The 19,005-nt window shown below is 43.9% G+C and overlaps 1 protein-coding gene across 3 annotated transcripts in view; it reads right to left on the reverse strand.

Annotated features, from left to right (window-relative positions):
• Positions 1–19,005, reverse strand: part of ptprq (protein tyrosine phosphatase receptor type Q) — a 203,270-nt gene that overhangs the window by 147,415 nt on the left and 36,850 nt on the right. For all 3 annotated transcript variants that reach the window (XM_067999470.1, XM_067999469.1, XM_067999468.1), the window contains exons 10-13: positions 15,908–16,014; positions 11,075–11,172; positions 9,936–10,101; positions 543–703 (exon numbers count right to left, since the gene is read on the reverse strand). In XM_067999470.1, coding sequence (XP_067855571.1) covers positions 543–703; positions 9,936–10,101; positions 11,075–11,172; positions 15,908–16,014 — 532 coding nt within the window. The remainder of the gene's footprint in view (positions 1–542; positions 704–9,935; positions 10,102–11,074; positions 11,173–15,907; positions 16,015–19,005) is intronic.

A 19,005-nucleotide genomic window follows, 5' to 3' on the forward strand; every position in this document is an offset into this window, starting at 1 on the left:
GCAAACAATAGCACTCAGTTTCCAATAGATATTTAACTAACTGGGGTAAAACACACATTACCTTTATCATAAATTACGGAATACGAAACAGTTTTTTTAGGAAAAGAATACCTTTGTCCTTGTGGCTCCAAATATGAATGCAGTGAAAGATAAAATGAACAGTACCATCATTATTGCATTTTACTTATCACCTCAGTCAGACTAATTCAGCTGTACTCTGTCGATCAGATTGTGATACGAGTCATATCATTAAATATTTATGAGACCTGCCAAGCAGGTGCGTAATTAATGTCATTGTGCTGAATATCACCACACTGCCTGTGTTACACTATTCATGAATCTCTTGGAGATGATTGTGTATAAGGTAAATCTCTGGAAGGATCATACAGGTTTTGCCAGAAGAACAAAACTGAAACATGCAAATGCAGCCTTATTTTCATTGCATCTGGAGTAATTTTAATTCAATGCATAGTCAAATCCTCTATACTGTCTAGAGCACTCTTAGGATACACACATTGTGAATAGCCTCATGAAAGTCATACCTTGAAGTTGCCATCCCCCAGGTCTGTGACATTAACAAAACCCTTGTCAGGAATGAGATCCACTTTGTAATTATCAACATATCCAACAGGTGCTCTCCAGTGTACAGTAAATGCTGTTGGTAAAATATTTGAAACTTCCAGCATTTGAGGCTTTTCAGGTTCTTGAAATAAAAACAGATTATCATGAGATTTAATCAATATGTAATTGAATATATTTATTTATATATCAATGGTGTTTATAATGAAAGATTTATTATGAATACTAAGCAATCTCTTGTGGCATTACACATAGAGAATCAAGGCTAAGTGCAGTCTTCAGGTGAAGCTGAGTTAGAGAGTAGGGGATAATTGGACCACGGCGCACAAGCATTTTTCAATCCCTATTTTAAAGTCATAGGCTCTGAATTTGCTGGAGCGGAGCATCTTATGGCGTGCCCTATTGGTTAGACTTGTTCCCACACCCTTCAGCACAAAAATGTTTTGCCCACAAAGTTGTTGGAAGTGCAAACTGATAATGGCGCAGCGAGGGAACAAGGCATCTGTTGCATTATTCACCAACGTCCCAAACAGTGTATCTCCTTAACCAGTGAGATTAAAAGGATGAGAAATAAACAGAGGAAGGACTGAGAAGGACGGTGAATTAGAGTGGGTGAATTCAATGTCAAATCAGGTACAGAAAAAGAAATAAAGAGAAGGAAAGAAAAATTGGGCTAAGAGAAAGAGAAAAAAGAGACAGAAAGAAAAACTATGGAAAAAAAATTAAATTTAAAATGTGATATTTTTAAAATCTCCAACAATTCACAACCTGAAGGAATGAAATTCCACACTTTTAATTGTTCACTTTCTGGGCAAGAGAGGTTGATTGACAGTCATTAACAATTATCGCGTTGTTAAAAGGGTACTTACGCTGTTAATCACTAGACTAAACTTTCTGTGCTGAACTTAATGTGCAATTAACGTGCAACATCATGAAAATCACGGGGAGGTTAACAGAGAGATGCTGCTTTCACAAAGTTAATGGTGGTGCAACGCAAATCGGCCAGCAACTTGTGGCGATTCGCAATTCATGAGGTATCTCTTCCTCGCCACAAGTTGCTAGCCGATTTGAACATTAATAACTGTGTGCGTTATTCACATACAGTTATTTTGTCAGCAAATTCTGAGCCATATATTCTGCTCTTATTTTTATAATGATACTTTGATTTAATATTATTTATAGTTAAATAGCAAAACTTACTGCAATTTGGGAAGCAGAGAAGTATAATTGGGTGGCATGCAAGAGTTTCTCAGCAATAGAGAATGAAGAGCTAGGACTTGAAAAACTGAGGTGCAACAGTGCCTTCACTGACAGGAGGTGTAATAATCACAAGACAAGTTTACATGGGCAATTTACATTATAAATGTAGACATAGGAATTTATAATGCAAAGTTGACAAGAAGTGTGTGAAAATGTAATATTTTTATGACAGACAATTGTACAGTATTACCTCCCAAGCAACTTATGCCTGAGTTATACTTCATCTCTGGCATCTGCATGGGAGGGTTCTGAAATTGGAGCGCCTGTAATCCCAGTAATTCCCCAAGATCGAGGCCTGCCATGAACCTCTGCTGATGACCCTGGAGCACTTTTTTTTTTATTCGTTCATGGGATGTGGGTGTCGCTGGCAAGGCCAGCATTTATTGCCCATCCCTAATTGCCCTTGAGAAGGTGGTGGTGAGCCACCTTCTCGAACCACAGTGCTGTTAAGTAGGGAGTTTCAGGATTTTGACCCAGCAACGATGAAGGAACTGCGATATAGTTCCAAGTCGGGATGGTGACTTGGAGGGGAACGTGCAGGTGGTGTTGTTCCCATGTGCCTGCTGCCCTTCTCCTTCTAGGTGGTAGAGGTCGCGGGTTTGGGAGGTGCTGTTGAAGAAGCCTTGGCGAGTTGATGCCGTGCATCCTGAAGATGGTACACACTGCAGCCACAGTGCGCTGGTTGAGAAGGGAGTGAATGTTTAGGGTGGTGGATGGGGTGCCAATCAAGCGGGCTAGATTGTCCTGGATGGTGTCGAGCTTCTGGAGTGTTGTTGGAAATGCACTCATCCAGGCAAGTAGAGAGTATTCCATCACCAAGAGTGGCTGATAGCACCACTACCGACCGAGCTGGCCGAGTCCTGAAGGACATAGCTGCCAGACTGGGCCTGCAGCAGGTGGTAAGCGAATCAACATGAGGGAAAAACCTACTTGACCTCATCCTCACCAATCTACCTGTCTCAGATGCATCTGTCCATGACAGTAATGGTAGGAATGACCACTGCACAGTCCTTGTGGAGACTAAGTCCCGTCTTCACACTGAGGACACCATCCAATGTGTTGTGTGTCACCACCACCGTGCTAAATGGGGTAAATTCAGAACTGATCTAGCAACTCAAAACTGGGCATCCATGAGGCACATTGGGCCATCAGCAGCAGCAGAATTGTATTCCAGCACAATCTGTAAACTTATGGCCCGGCTTATTCCTCACTCTACCATTACCAACAAGCCAGGGGATCAACCCTGGTTCAATGAGGAGTGTAGAAGAGCATGCCAGGAGCAGTACCAGGCGTACCTAAAAATGAGCAGCCAACCTGATGAAGCTACAACACAGGACTACATGCAGGCTAAACAACGGAAACAACATGCTATAGACAGAGCTAAGTGATTCCAAATCTAACGGATCAGATCAAAGCTCTGCAGTCCTGCCCCATCCAGTCGTGAATGGTGGTGGACAATCAAACAACTAATGGGAGGAGGAGGCACCGTGAACATCCACATCCTCAATGATGGCAGAATGCAAAAGACAAGACAAGGCTGAAGCATTTGCAACCATCTTCAGCCAGAAGTGCCGAGTGGATGATCCAGCTCAGCCTCCTCCCGATATCCCCATCATCACCGAAGCCAGTCTTCAGCCAATTTGATTCACTCCACGTGATATCAAGAAACGGCTGAGTGCACTCGATAAAACAAAGGCTATGGGCCTCAACAACATCCCGGCTGTAGTGCTGAAGACTTGTGCCCCAGAACTAGCTGCGCCTCTAGCCAAGCAGTTCCAGTACAGCTACAACACTGGCATCTACCCGACAATGTGGAAAATTGCCCAGGTATGTCCTGTCCACAAAAAGCAGGACCAATCCAATCTGGCCAATTACCGCCCCATCAGTCTACTCTCAATCATCAGCAAAGTGATGGAAGGTGTCGTCGACAGTGCTATCAAGCGGCACTTACTCACCAATAACCTGCTCACCAATGCTCAGTTTGGGTTCCGCCAGGATCACTCGGCTCCAGACCTCATTACAGCCTTGGTCCAAACATGGACAAAAGAGCTGAATTCCAGAGGTGAGGTGAGAGTGACTGCCCTTGACATCAAGGCAGCATTTTAACGAATATGGCAACAAGGAGCCCTAGTAAAATTGAAGTCAATGGGAATCAGGGGGAAAACTCTCCAGTGGCTGGAGTCATACCTAGCACAAAGGAAGATGTTAGCGGTTGTTAGGGGCCAATCAACTTAGCTCCAAAACATTGCTGCAGGAGTTCCTCAGGGCAGTGTCCTAGGCCCAACCATCTTCAGCTGCTTCATCAATGACCTTCCCTCCATCATAAGGTCAGAAATGGAGATGTTCGCTGATGATTGCACAGTGTTCAGTTCCATTCGCAATCCCTCAGATAATGAAAAAGTCCGTGCCCGCATGTAGCAAGACCTGGACAACATCCAGGCTTGAGATGATAGGTGGCAAGTAACATTTGCACCTGACAAGTGCCACGCAATGACAATCTCCAACTAGAGAGAGTCTAACCACCTTCCCTTCACATTCAACAGTATTACCATCACCAAATCCCCCACCATCAACATCTTGGGGGGGTCACCATTGACCAGAAAGTTAATTGGACCAGCCAGATAAATACTGTGGCTACACGAGCAGGTCAGAGGCTGGGTATTCTGCAGTGAGTGATTCACCTCCTGACTCCCCAAAGCCTTTCCACCATCAACAAGGCACAAGTAAGGGCAAGGGTAAGGGCAAGGTTCCCTGTTTTGCATTGGAATGGCAGATAGCTACACCTCTACGGGTACATCTCAGGCCCTCACCAGCTCAGAGAGGCTACAATGTACAACTTTCTGTGACTGGTCTGGTCTCCACCCCAGAAAGACGTTAAAGTAGCCCCAGCATCCCACTTGGTAAAGAAGCCACCTTTAAAACAAATTTATGAAAAATAATTGGGGCTCTGCTTCAAAGGATCAATCCACAATCTTGGCCTATGTGAGGCTTACAAATGTAAGGAATCTTACAACACCAGGTTATAGTCCAACTGTTTTATTTGAAAATCACAAGCTTTCGGAGGCTTTCTCCTTCGTCAGGTGAGCGAGTGTGGGATTCCATGGAAGGTTACCGCATTTATATTCAGAGAACAATACCTGGTGATTACAGATAATCTTTCCAACTGCCCGTTGTCAAGGCAATCAAAGTGTTCAGACAGAGTGATGTTACCTACAGGACCACCGAATACACAAACGGCCAGAACACAAAACAGAGAGAGAGAGGGAGAGAAATATCCGAAAGGAAGAGAAAGACAGAGAATGACCCGTTGTGTTAAAAACAGATAACTTTTTTTTCGCTGGTGGGGTTACGTGTAGCGTGACATGAACCCAAGATCCTGGTTGAGGTGTGCGGAACTTGGCTATCAATTTCTGTTCGACGATTTTGCGTTGTCGTGTGTCTCGAAGGCCGCCTTGGAGACACACGACAACGCAAAATCGTCGAACAGAAATTGATAGCCAAGTTCCGCACCCATGAGGACGGCCTCAACCGGGATCTTGGGTTCATGTCACGCTACACGTAACTCCCTGTCTCTCTCTGTTTTGTGTTCTGGCTGTTTGTGTATTCGGTGGTCCTGTAGGTAACATCACTCTGTCTGAACACTTTGATTGCCTTGACAACGGGCAGTTGGAAAGATTATCTGTAATCACCAGGTATTGTTCTCTGAATATAAATGCGGTAATCTTCCATGGAATCCCACACTCGCTCACCTGACGAAGGAGAAAGCCTCCGAAAGCTTGTGATTTTCAAATAAAACAGTTGGACTATAACCTGGTGTTGTAAGATTCCTTACATTTGTCAACCCCAGTCCATCACCGGCATCTCCACATTATGTGAGGCTTGACAGGCCAGAGAGGAGAACATTGGTGGAATTCAGCCTACTGGTGAAAAAGGTGTACATGACGGTTCAGCAGCTAGGAAATGATATAGGGGTGGAGGCAGGCAGTGTTACAGAGGTCAAAAATAGATAGTTTTGATGACAGATTGGATTATAGAGTTTGAAGCTAAGCTCAGAATCAAACAGCGTACTGAGGCTGTGTGACGAAAATAAATATTTTTATCTTTGGTTTCACCCACAGATTTAAATACAATCACTGCTCAGTTGATTAAAATGGAATTAGGTCTGCTCAAGGCTGCAAGGTGGCAGCTGATGTGATCTCAGCTTCAGGAACAAGGCTGCTTAATTTTTGATTTTAAAAAATTGAAGCTGCTTTGAACTTAATGGGGGCGATTTCTATGTTGTGGCGGGCCCAATTGTGCATAAAACTTAGAGTGGTAGTGAAATCAAAATCACATGGGAAAGCAAAGCCCTAATTTACCGTTAGTTGATCCCTGTTCCGATTTTTGGGCGGACCTCAATTCAGGTGGGCAGAGCATTGCTTTTTTCAACTCTGCTTGTGTTGCTACTGCCAGTTCCTGATCCTGGGCAGTAGAAATCGGGAGGCAGTTATTTTAAGCATTCTTTAAAGGAATACTTAGCTACAGTACGAGAAAGCTGGAAGCAGGCTTGGCACTAATCTTTACTGCAGTTGCTTGTGGTTTATGAGCCTTAAAGGCTTCCTTGTTTAATCTCCTTGCTGCTGTCAGTTTTCTCTGCTGCTAGATACTGTTGCTCCATTTCACTCCCAATGGTTCCACCCCTCTCCTTCAAAGTGCTGCTGCAGGTTTTTCAAAATTGGCGCCTCCCCAGATCAGCAAATTGGCTCGGGCTCCAGGCCAACTCCTTCAGACCAGCAAAGTGCCTGATTAATGCTATATACAAAAATCGCCCCCAATGTGTCTGAAATTTATTGTGTGTTGAGATGTGTTGAATTTTCCAAACCCAGATGATGTATATTAACAACTGTCATCAACACATGCCATGTGGTAATCTTCAATGACATTTGTGTTTTAAAGGTGTTATAGTCATTGGTATTGTTCAGCTGATCAGCTTTGTTTGACAGACTGAATATCAAAACAAGTATCTGTTTTACAACAGTAATATTAATAGAAAATAACAGGACATTTTGTGTGTTAAATAGGTCAGTAATTGTGCCATGCGGCACAGGGATTTACTAAAATCCATGAACTAATACTTAGGTAAATTCTCCTATATCCTGTTTTCACTGAAGCACAAAAATTTCTAAGAATCAGTTTGTCTCAAAATCAGCAGGGATCACCAAGGAGCTTGTCTGACCTGTTTGCTCAGTTATTCTCGTGAAATGGCTCCAGCCCCAAGTGCTGTATTAGTTAATGCTAATTAATGCATTGCCTGTATTGCTTGTTTTTGTAAACTATTTCACTTTGAAAAAAATCCGATTAAAAAATTAGTCTGTTACGAAAAATGTCTTGCAAAACTGATGTTACCCATCTTCTGAAGTGAGTGACACACAGTGGAACTTTATGTGCAATCAGGTGTATGTTTACAGTAAAAGGATAGACTGTTGATCAGGTGACCTGATATATCCCATACTCTTAATGCATCAAGATTAAATTTCAGTTCGGAGGAAGTGTGGGCTTGTCTATTGAAACTGCCTGTTGTGATGAGTAAGGACTATTGAGAAAGACAGCTGAAAAGTCATAACAGTTGCACACTATCAGACTCAACCTGAGGGAGCACCCGAGGAAGGGGATGCTATCATGAGCTAAGGTGAAAAGTTTCTGGCAAGAGCCAAAGAGAAAGCGTCCTGTCTTGCCAATGTCAAGCTGAAGAAAGTTATGCCTCATACATGACTTGATATCAGACAATCAGTAGGAGCGCACTGTGGTGGTAGTGTTTAGGAAGATGGTGGTTGAGGGGTAAAGTTGCATGGTGTCAGCATACAGATAGAAGCTGACCCATGCTTACGGATAATGTTACCAAGAGCACCAAGTAAGTGGAGAAATAGGAAGGGGTATGAAATACTGTGGTGTGATGTAAGTAACTGTGCAGGATCAGTACATTTTTGGTGGACTGGAATGACTTTAGCAAAGTTCTAAGCAATTCTTTTTGGCAGAATTTGTAACTAGTTAAATTCAAATCTCTTAACCATTTTTATGGGGAGTTACCTTTTTTGGACCGTAACTAAGCAGTTGGTGAAAAACAAGTTGAAATCATCCTTTTCTTCTAAAATAAATTAGTTCAGTTCCTTGTATTCAAATGCCAAACATTATAGCTCTGATTTTAACTGGGAGTGGGAATCAGGTGGGCAGGGGCAAAGCGAGCCAACCCCCCCTTGACCTCGGCAGTGTGAGACCCAGGTGATTCTAATTCCTGGGCCTCATCTGGACACCACTGGTCAGCTGCCCGCCCAAAATGGGTGGGAAGCGGTAGCTGGCCGACGGGATGGTAACGGAATTTCAGGTGGCAGAAGGCCATCGGCTGACATCAAAGGAATGGTCATCAGCACCCGGGAGAGTCTCAAGGAAAGGAAGGGGGCTAAACATAGTGCAGGGAAGGCCTAGACTTTTTCTTGTGTTGCCTGGAGGAGCACTCCTGCTCTTTCTGGCCCCACACGAAAAGTTTTTCAAAACCATATATGTTTAGGCCTCTTCTGGCCTAGGATGCTTTTCCCGCAATCTCCATCTGGCGGAAAAGCCACAACTACTTCCCTGCTTAGGCCAATGGTTAAAATAGCAGTTAGGATCCGATGATAATAAGAGCATAAGAACATAAGAAATAGGAGCAGACGTAGGCCATACAGCCCCTCGAGCCTGCTCTGCCATTCCATAAGATCATGGCTGATCTTCAACCACAACTCCACTTCCCCGCCCGATCCCCATATCGCTTAATTCCCTTAGAGTCCAAAAATCTATCGATCTCAGTCTTGAATATACTCAATGACTGAGCATCCACAGCCCTCTGGGGTAGAGAATTCTAAATATTCAAGCAAGGTAATTGAAAATGTCGTAGACCTCTACCAAAAAGACTGGAAATGCAAAAATTGGAAAGTAGATCAGCCCCCATTACTTACACCGTCCAAGCTTATCAAGGGCAGCGGCCTATATCGGGCAAATAGCGCTAATCATTTGCCAGTACCAATAGGAATCAATTGCAAAGGCGCCTTTAAAAACGTATTAAGCACGTCCGCTATTTTGGGCAGTTCAATCCCCTGAGCTTACCGATGTAGTAGTAAACTTCCTGTTTTTCCTTATATCACAGCAAAGAAGTCCTATTACATTTTCTAAAATTACATTGATATATAGATATCATTCATTCAGAAATCTTCAGTCAATATTGGGATGTGATTGATACAAGTAGTGAAGCCCGGGGCTGCTTTAATAGTGTGCGAGATAGTTAACAGGTACAGGTGGAAACCTGAGCTTCATATTATGCACAGATAGCCTGGTTTTGCCTGTAGAAGAAACAAAACCCGTGTGGAAGCTACAGGTGCCGGTATTGTGGATCTGGCAGCAGGACTCTGCTGTACTGTTTTAGCAGTTTAATTATTTTAAAATCCCACGAGTACGAAACCTAACCAACAGTTTATGCTCTGAATCCTCTGAAGAGTGTCTGGGACTAATGTTTAATCCCTGCAAGCCATGATGGTTTCACCATCCAAGGCTTTACCTGTTCTGGTGGATGTAAAAAATCCCATGGCACTATTCAAATAAGTACAGGGAAATTTAACAAGTGTCTTGGACAACATTTATCCCTCGCCCCAAACCACCAGAAAAACAGATTAATTGGTCATTTATCTCATGGCTGTTTCTGGTACCTAACCATGTGCAAATTAACACTGCATGTGCTCATATAATAATGATTACACTTAAAAAAACAATTCATTGGTTGTGAAGTGCTTTTGGATGTCCTGAGGCTGTGAAAGATGCTATATAAATCCAAGTTCTTTCTTTTCTGATCTATACTTTTGCAATAGTCTTTTAAACAATATATATAGGGGGTGAATTTTGATTATGTTTTCCCGATCACCTGTTGTAACTTCAGCAGGAGAACCCTTGAAAAACAAGGTTTCTGCGGCTCACCTGCTGAAGTTACAGCAGACAATTGAGAGAAACCCCATGGAAAGTTACCCCCATATTCATTAAAAATCACAATGGGGATAGATAAATAGAACAAGAATAATATTCAGAATTCTTACTTGTTTTTAGCCTCTTCTCAATTACTTCACTCTCATCCATGCCTTTAATTGTTTTCATTTGAAAAATATATTCCACTCCTGGAATGAGATCTTTGATGCTCAAACTGTTGCCACGTAGAGTTGTTCTATATGTAGTTTCATTGGCACCAGATAAATGGTACCTTAACTGCGAATAGAATCAATATTACAATTTGGATCAACAGCACTTTATCTGCTGTGCTGCAGTTGTAACAATGTGATGAAAATGTTGCGAATAAATTAATGAGCAGATTGAATGTAGTATGTACTTTCCAAAAAGTTATCAGAATATTGATTTTCCTGCTTTTGTTACTTGTGAAAGACAAAACCGCCATGTATCATATTTCATGCAACAGCGAGATCTCCTCTGCACAACTGTGTAACATATTGTATTGATGGCCTGAAAGCACAAGGTTTGCAAAGGATGTTTCTATTACCAGGCTTACAAAAAGTAAGTTAACAAGCAGGTCAAAACTAGTGCTATTTGAGTCTAAAGATTCTCTTTCTCCTCTCCCAGTAAAGTTATCTAAAGTCCTTTGATGCTGATGGTCCAAAACAAGCCCCTCCCATTAAGTTTTAGTGATTATTTGTTATTATGATATATAGCTAGTTTAAGGGCAATCCAATTATAAAGTCTGATCACAGTAATAATTAAAACAAACCAAACTGAAAATTATTTGGAAATAATTTATAAACTTGATGATAAAATAAATACTGTACTTGAAACATAAGCCACAATTATTCATTTTAAAGTTGTTATTCTTCAAAACCATTTGCCAGAACTCCTACTCAATTATTACGACAAAATTCAAATATGACTGAAGAAACATATTGTTCATTAATTAATTTTGAATGATAAGGAATTTAATCCAGCTTGCGTAAGCCCACATTGTTAGGTGACCCATCTAACTATGCTTGCCTTATTAAATATTAAAATATAGCTTCATTCCTTTGAAAGATCATCATTTGCTTCCCACGGCTAAGGCGTAAACTGAGTAAAGCAACATTAAGTTTCCACATTCGACCATAAAAATGAAAACAAATTATACAGTAATCATCTTTCCTTACGGGTGGATGTACTTCAAATAGTTAACAAATATTAAAACAGAAGTTTCACTCACCTCAAAGATATCAAAATTCCCTCGTGGATGCTTCCAAAATAGGTATACAGAGTACTCATCCTGTTCAACAAATTGCAAGTCTACTGGAGGTTCAGGAACTAGGAAATTCATACAATGATTTATTCTCAGTATTTCTCTACTAACTATAAAGGGTATATATTACACAATAGGCAAGGCATTTCAATGCATATTTGCTTTTAAGCAGGTCCCATTAAGTCTTAAAAGTAAGTAGCATGGTTTAGAAATTCGACAGTGCAGCGCCCGTTTCTCAGGAACTAAACCCCCAATATGTGGGCCAGGAAGTGCACATTCATTAATAGCCGCAAGTGCGTTGACTGCCATATTTGTACCAGAAAAAAAAAACAGGCATCCAGGGCCCACACCTGAAACAGGCGTTAGGTCCTTTGCATATGCAAATAAGAGGCTTGCACCTATTTGAAACCCCTCTGCAATATTAGTTTTCTCTGACACAGCCAGTGTCGGTTGTATTCAGGAAAACCAGTCTACACACGGCCTAACAGGCTATACTTAAAGGGACCGCTACAGGCCACAACCAACAAGGTAAATCACCGCTACCCCCTCCATTTGGCCTTTGCCCTCCCTGATCCTGGCATCTGCCCTCCCCAATTGCCACTAACCACTAACCTCCCTCCTGGCCACCGCTATCCTCCATCCTAGCCATCGCTACCCTTCCGATCCAGTCACTCCCCTTACCAATCATCCCCTTTCCCAGTCACCACCCCCCCCACTTCCCAGTTGTCCTCCCTGCTTCATGAGATGGACCGCTGCTGGCGTTGCAGTAGCCCAATCTTTGATTTCTCTTCGCCGGCTAGCTACCTGGGGAGGCCTATTAGGTATCCGCAGATCACCGTTGTATTCTAAATGAGGCCCAATATCTGATGAGCCTCGGGCCTATTGATTCAGGCACAGGGATCAAACCACGCGCCCCGTTCTACCCCCTTAAGTTTAGTGGCGAATTTCTATCTCCATAAGTTCAGTGACATTCTGTCAGCAAATACAGGATGCAATTTGAAAAGAAAGAAAGAAAGACTTGCATGTGTTCAGAATTAATGTACATACAAGCATTGAGTATGTTTTTATGATAAAAAGTAAATCAATAACATGTCACCTTTAGGTATGTCTCAGCAATAGAGTAAGAACACATTGACTTCACCCAGATCTCATAGGGCATCAATATTCTTTAAGTGTACTGGTTTGAGTGGAGAATGGCTACTGCCCCATTTTTTAGTGTAAACGGGATGGTAGCTGGATGAGTATGAAAACAAAATGCCAACTTACCGCCTGTCGGTTCTGATTTTTGGGCAGACCTCAATTTAGGCAGCCAGTATATCCGCCAGAAACAGGCAGGAGCCGAATGAATTTATGTAAATAGGGGTCAAATGATGCCGTTAAGACCCCATTTTCATGTCAATTCAGTGCTGCTACTTCCTCAACCACAAACATGAGTGGTATAAATTGGGAGGTGGCCATTTCCAATGTTACTTGAATGGATCGTTAGCTGCAGTAAGGGAAAGCAGCATGCAGTTCCGGCACTCATTTTTCCTTGATTCTTTTGGGAGTTTTAAGCCTTAAGACTTTCTTAACTTCAACTTCTTGCTGTTGGGTGTATTCTATAAATTTCTCCAATGCTGAATTAAGCTGGTCCATTGACTCCCTCATTTTCCAGCCCTCCCCTTTAAGGTATCGCTGAATGCCAATGATCTGTGTCTGTCTCGCCGGATTTCCCGCTGTCTCAAATGGCAAGCAGCTTATAAGCAGCATGATTAGTGCTGGGATTACGCCTGTTCACTGCTAATTAGTCCTGACCATCAAAATCGATCAGCCCTCCTGGCAGCCGGAATGGACCTGATCTGTGCTCCACACCAAAATCAACTCTGTCGTATTTAGAGTGATGCAGAGAGAGTGGGGCCGATTTTCGGATGGCTGACAAGGTGCATTGGGGGCTCCTAAAATGGCGGAATCCCGAAGCGGGTTCGCAGCCCGGCTCCAACCCACTCACTTCCGGGTTCCCCAGTGACACGTTCGGGTGCACGCGCAGCTCCCGCATGCGGGACTCCCACCAGCAATTAAAGCCAGCGGGATGATAATTTTGATACTTATTTAGCTAGTTGAGGTACTTGACAGACTTCATCGAGTGGAGATTTTGGCAGGGGTGCAATTTTGAAGGATCCTCAGCGTGTTTCCCGTGCTGTGGGAAACACTCCCTGTTGGAGCAGACGTGTTTCAGCCAGCAGCCAGAGGGAGATGCAAAGGATTTTTTGACAGTTGGGGGGAATACCTCATTTATTGCAGCAGGGCACTCTGTCACTTCAGACAAAGTTTTGGCTGCAACACCTTTCTCTTTCCACTCAAAATTATTAATTTATACCCTAAACTCCGCTGTGCAAACACATTTACGGGCAGACTCAACCACCTGGAGAGGAGGCAGCATTGCGGGTACTGGTTGAGAGGGGGGCAACGGGTGAGATGTGGGTGCGCTTTGAGTGGCGTCCCCACTTCCATGTCCCCTTTTGCCATCATCCCTCTCCTGGGCCAGGCCCACATCACTCCTACCACCCAGTTGGACGGCAGTTTGGAGGACATGTGTGAAGCCTTGTAAGGCCAATGCTAGTGTATCTGCCTGCCACGGCAACCTCTGCAAGACATGCCAGATCATCGACACAGATACCACCATCACAGGAGAGGACACCACCCACCAGGTACATGGTTCATACTCCTGTGACTCGGCCAACGATGTCTACCTCATACGTTGCAGGAAAGGATGCCCCGGAGCATGGTACATTGGTGAGACCATGCAGACACTGCGACAATGGATGAACGGACACCGTGCAACAATCGCCAGACAGGAGGGTTCCCTCCCAGTCGGGGAACACTTCAGCAGTCAAGGAAATTCAGCCACCGATCTTCGGGTAAGCGTTCTCCAAGGTGGCCTTCGAGACACATGACAACGCAAAATCGTCGCGCAGAAATTGATAGCCGAGTTCCACACCCATGAGGACGGCCTCAACCGGGATCTTGGGTTCATGTCACGCTACACGTAACCCCACCAGCGAAAAAAGAGTTATCTGTTTTTAATACAACTGATCATTCTCTCTCTTTCTCTTCCTTTCGGATGTTTCTCTCTCTCTCTCTCTCTCTCTGTCGTTGGGTTCTGACCGTTTGTATATTCAGTAATCCTGTATGTAATGTCTCTCTGTCTGAACACTATTCGACTCCTTTGATTGCCTTGACAACGGGCAGTTGGAAAGATTATCTGCAATCACCAGGCATTGTTCTCTGACTATATATGCGGTACCTTCCATGGAATCCCACACTCACCTGATGAAGGAGAAAGCCTCTGAAAGCTTGTGATTTTCAAATAAAACTGTTGGACTATAACCTGGTGTTGTAAGATTCCTTACATATAAGGGGAGAAAGTAGAGAGGCTTGAATGAGGGATGGTGAAGTGGCCAACTGCTGAATGCATTGGTTTGGGTGAGGCTGACCGTGAAAGAGATGCATCAGAGGGTGAGTATGTGACCGAGCCGTGACATTGTATGAGGCTTGGGTTGAGTGGTAGTGGTGGGATGAGTACTGGGGAGGTGAGTAAGTGCAGGTAAGTTGAGGATGAGGTTTGAGTGGTTGTGAGTAGTGATGTGATAGAGTAGTGTTGGCAGTGCAGAAGGAGTTGTGGGGTGGGGCCGGTGATGTGGAAGACGGAGTGTAGGAGAATGGGAAGTGTACTCACTTTGGCTGACCTAGTTAGGTCATTGAAGCGCTTCCTGCACTGGATCCATGTGCAGGAGATGTTGCTGCTACTGGTGACAAGCCTTCTTGGTGGCAGAGACAGGCCACTTCCTCCCATCCGCCGGGTAGAAAATATCCCTCCTCCTCCTCACCCCATCCAGTAAGACCTGGAGTGAGGTGTCAGTAAATCTGGGAACAGCCTTTCCCCTGGGCTGCTCCATTCTATAATTTTGGTTCTTTGCTGCAGAAGCAGCATTGGAGGACTACCCCTTTAAGTAGAGCTCCTCCAGCTGACAGCTTGTGATGCAGGTGTGCAGTCCGCCTGCTGCACAGGTTTCCCGGAAGCCACATTAAGTGGCTTAAATTAATCCGCGATCGCATGGGGAACAGACGGATTTCACTGGGCGGGTTACCCACACGCCCAGTCGCCCCCCACCCGCCCCCCCCTCCCACACTGCCAACCCGCCTCCCCGGTAATATCGGGGCCCGTGGTTGCGAGTTGTACTTCTTGCTGCACATCATTCTGACTGGGGAAAATGGAGCACTGGCTAAATTATAATCTTAGTAGATGGCCGTGTAAATTTAAAGACATTAAAATATCAGTTTAAAAAGTTCAGATGGTTCACTTGAGAATTCTTTAAATTCTATCGACCAGATTTAAATTTTACCAGACATTAGGATGTGCCAATAAGTACTAATGAATCTTTAGAAACATAGTAGCAGTGGAGAGCTGCCTCCCAATAAGTAACAGGTTTACATCCAACTGTCTTAATTAGGTACATTCTGTCACTCAGAGGCCGAATTGTTTGATGGAAGACTATTCATAAAGAAAGTAATCCATCTTGGGGAGCAGGAAAAATGGACATTGCCTTATCCAATCAAACCACAGCCCCAAATATGACTGGAGGGGAATTTTTGGTGGCAAGTAATCAGCATTATTAACAAAAAAAATGACTAAGTTTGTTTCACATTTAATTAAGTCACAGGCGTATGGATATGTAAATACACAATAACTCGGTGCACATTTTATGGCAAATGTAGGCAGACTTTTTGATAAGTATTTTTAGTTTCGTAACTTAAACTCACATGTTGTAACACTGATTGTAGTGGGATAGCTCTTCTTTGTTGCACTTGTTGTCTCAATAGTTACAAAGTAGATGGTACCTGGTTTCAGCTTGTCATAATTATATGTTCTGTGCAATATGTAAACATACAAAATAAAATTGTTACATCTTTTTAGCCATATCCTTTCAGGGAGGCTTTTGCTTTGTTGGAACTCATTATTTTACGCAATTTACTGCAAGTACTGTGCTTAAATATTCAGCACAGAGTTTAACAAACTTTTTAAACAGGTCAACATTCTCATCTGAATTCATAATGAAATGGAAGATACACTGTGAAGGTTCATGGGATATGATCTATATCTCACAAATGAGCTGACCTGAAAGCACATGAACAATGAAGTCATAAGTCAGTTATGCCGAACACCACAAAAGGGATAACATCAATTCCCACAGGTTTTCATAATGTCTGTTTAGAACATTAAAAAAAAATCTGGTAAAAAAATAGGTAAAGCTTACTGGGTAAAGAAATTTACATTATTGATTTGGTATTATATTAAATTCCTTTGTGGTTTTGTCCCGTGAAGCGATTGGCAGTTTAAGTGTTAACTATTCTACTTGCATTTATGTAGTATTTTCCACATCCTCAGAGCAATCCAATCCAAAAATAATTTGTTGGGTGTGACGTGCAGTCACTATTATTTTGTAGGTAAATGCAGCAGCCAATTTGTGCACAGTAAAGTCTCACAAATAGAAAATGTTAAATGACCAATTAATCTGTCTTGATGGTGTTGGTTGAAGGTTGAATATTGGCCATCACTCCAGCAGAGCTCCATGTTCTTCAATAGTGTTATGGGATTTTTTTTTAAATTCGTTCATGGGATGTGGACGTTACTGGCGAGGCCAGCATTTATTGCCCATCCCTAATTGCCCTTGAGAAGGTGCTGGTGAGCCACCTTCTTGAACCGCTGCAGTCCATGTGGTGAAGGTTCTCCCACAGTGCTGTTAGGAAGGGAGTTCCAGGATTTTGACCCAGCGACGATGAAGGAATGGCAATATATTTCGAAGTCGGAATGGTGTGTGACTTGGAAGGGAACGTGCAGGTGGTGTTGTTCCCATGTGCCTGCTGCTCTTGTCCTTCTAGGTGGTAGAGGTCGCGGGTTTGGGAGGTGCTGTCGAAGAAGCCTTGACGAGTTGCTGCAGTGCATCCTGTGGATGGTACACACTGCAGCCACTGTGCGTCGGTGGTCAAGGGAGTGAATGTTTAGGGTGGTGGATGGGGTGCCAATCAAGCGGGCTGCTTTGTCCTGGATGGTGTCGAGCTTCTTGAGTGTTGTTGGAGGTGCACTCATCCAGGCAAGTGGAGAGTATTCCATCATACTCCTGACTTGTGCCTTGTAGATGGTGGAAAGGCTTTGGGGAGTCAGGAGGTGAGTCAATCGCCACAGAATATCTAGCCTCTGACCTGCTCTTGTTGCCACAGTATTTAGATGTCTGGTCCAGTTAAGTTTCTGGTCAATGGTGACCCCCAGGATCTGATGGTGGGGGATTCGGCGATGGTAATGCCGTTGAATGTCAAGGGGAGGTGGTTAGACTCTCTCTTGTTGGAGATGGTCATTGCCTGGCACTTGTCTGGTGCGAATGTTACTTGCCACATATCAGCCCAAGCCTGGATGTTGTCCAGGTCTTGCTGCATGCGGGCTCGGACTGCTTCATTATCTGAGGGATTGCAAATGGAACTGAACATTGTGCAGTCATCAGCGAACATCCCTATTTCTGACCTTATGATGGAGGGAAGGTCATTGGTGAAGCAGCTGATGATGGTTGGGCCTAGGACACTGCCCTGAGGAACTCCTGCAGCAATGTCCTGGGGCTGAGATGATTGGCCTCCAACAACCACTACCATCTTCCTTTGTGCAAGGTATGACTCCAGCCACTGGAGAGTTTTCCCCTGATTCCCATTAACTTCAATTTTACTAGGGCTCCTTGGTGCCACACTTGGTCAAATGCTGCCTTGATGTCAAGGGCAGTCACTCTCACCTCACTTCTGGAATTCAGTTCTTTTGTCCATGTTTGGACCAAGGCTGTAATGAGGTCTGGAGCAGAGTGGTCCTGGTGGAACCCAAACTGAGCGTCGGTGAGCAGGTTATTGGTGAGTAACTGCCGCTTGATAGCACTGTCGACGACACCTTCCATCACTTTGCTGATGATTGAGAATAGACTGTTGGGGCGGTAATTGGCCGGATTGGATTTGTCCTGCTTTTTGTGGACAGGACATACCTGGGCAATTTTCCACATTGTCAGGTAGATGCCAGTGTTGTAGCTGTACTGGAACAGCTTGGCTAGAGGCGCAGCTAGTTCTGGAGCACAAGTCTTCAGCACTACAGCCGGGATGTTGTTGGGACCCATAGCCTTTGCTGTATCCAGTGCACTCAGCTATTTCTTGATATTACGTGGAGTGAATCGAATTGGCTGAAGACTGGCTTCTGTGATGGTGGAGATTTCGGGAGGAGGCCAAGATGGATCATCCACTCGGCACTTCTGGCTGAAGGTGGTTGCAAATGCGTCAGCCTTGTCTTTTGCACTCACGTGCTGGACTACGCCACCATTGAGAATGGGGATGTTAACAGAGCCTTCTCCTCCCATTATTTGTTTAATTGTCCACCACCATTCACAACTGGATTTGGCAGGATTGCAGAGCTTTGATCTGATCCGTTGGGTGTGGAATCGCTTAGCTCTGTCTATAGCATGTTGCTTCCGCTGTTTAGCATGCATGTAGTCCTGAGTTGTAGCTTCACCAGGTTGGCACCTCATTTTTAGGTATGCCTGGCATGCTCTTCTACACTCCTCATTGAGCCAGGATTGATCCCCTGGCTTGTTGGTAATGGTAGAGTGAGGAATATGCCGGGCCATGAGGTTACAGATTGTGCTGGAATACAATTCTGCTGCATGCTGATGGCCCACAGCACCTCATGGATGCCCAGTTTTGAGCTGCTTGATCTGTTCTGAATCTATCCCATTTAGCACGGTGGTAGTGCCACACAACACATTGGATGGTATCCTCAGTGCAAAGATGGGACTTCGTCTCCACGAGGACTGTGCGGTGGTCACTCCTACCAATAC

This window comes from Heptranchias perlo, chromosome 18, assembly GCF_035084215.1.
Source record: "Heptranchias perlo isolate sHepPer1 chromosome 18, sHepPer1.hap1, whole genome shotgun sequence".
Taxonomy (NCBI): Eukaryota; Metazoa; Chordata; class Chondrichthyes; order Hexanchiformes; family Hexanchidae; genus Heptranchias; species Heptranchias perlo.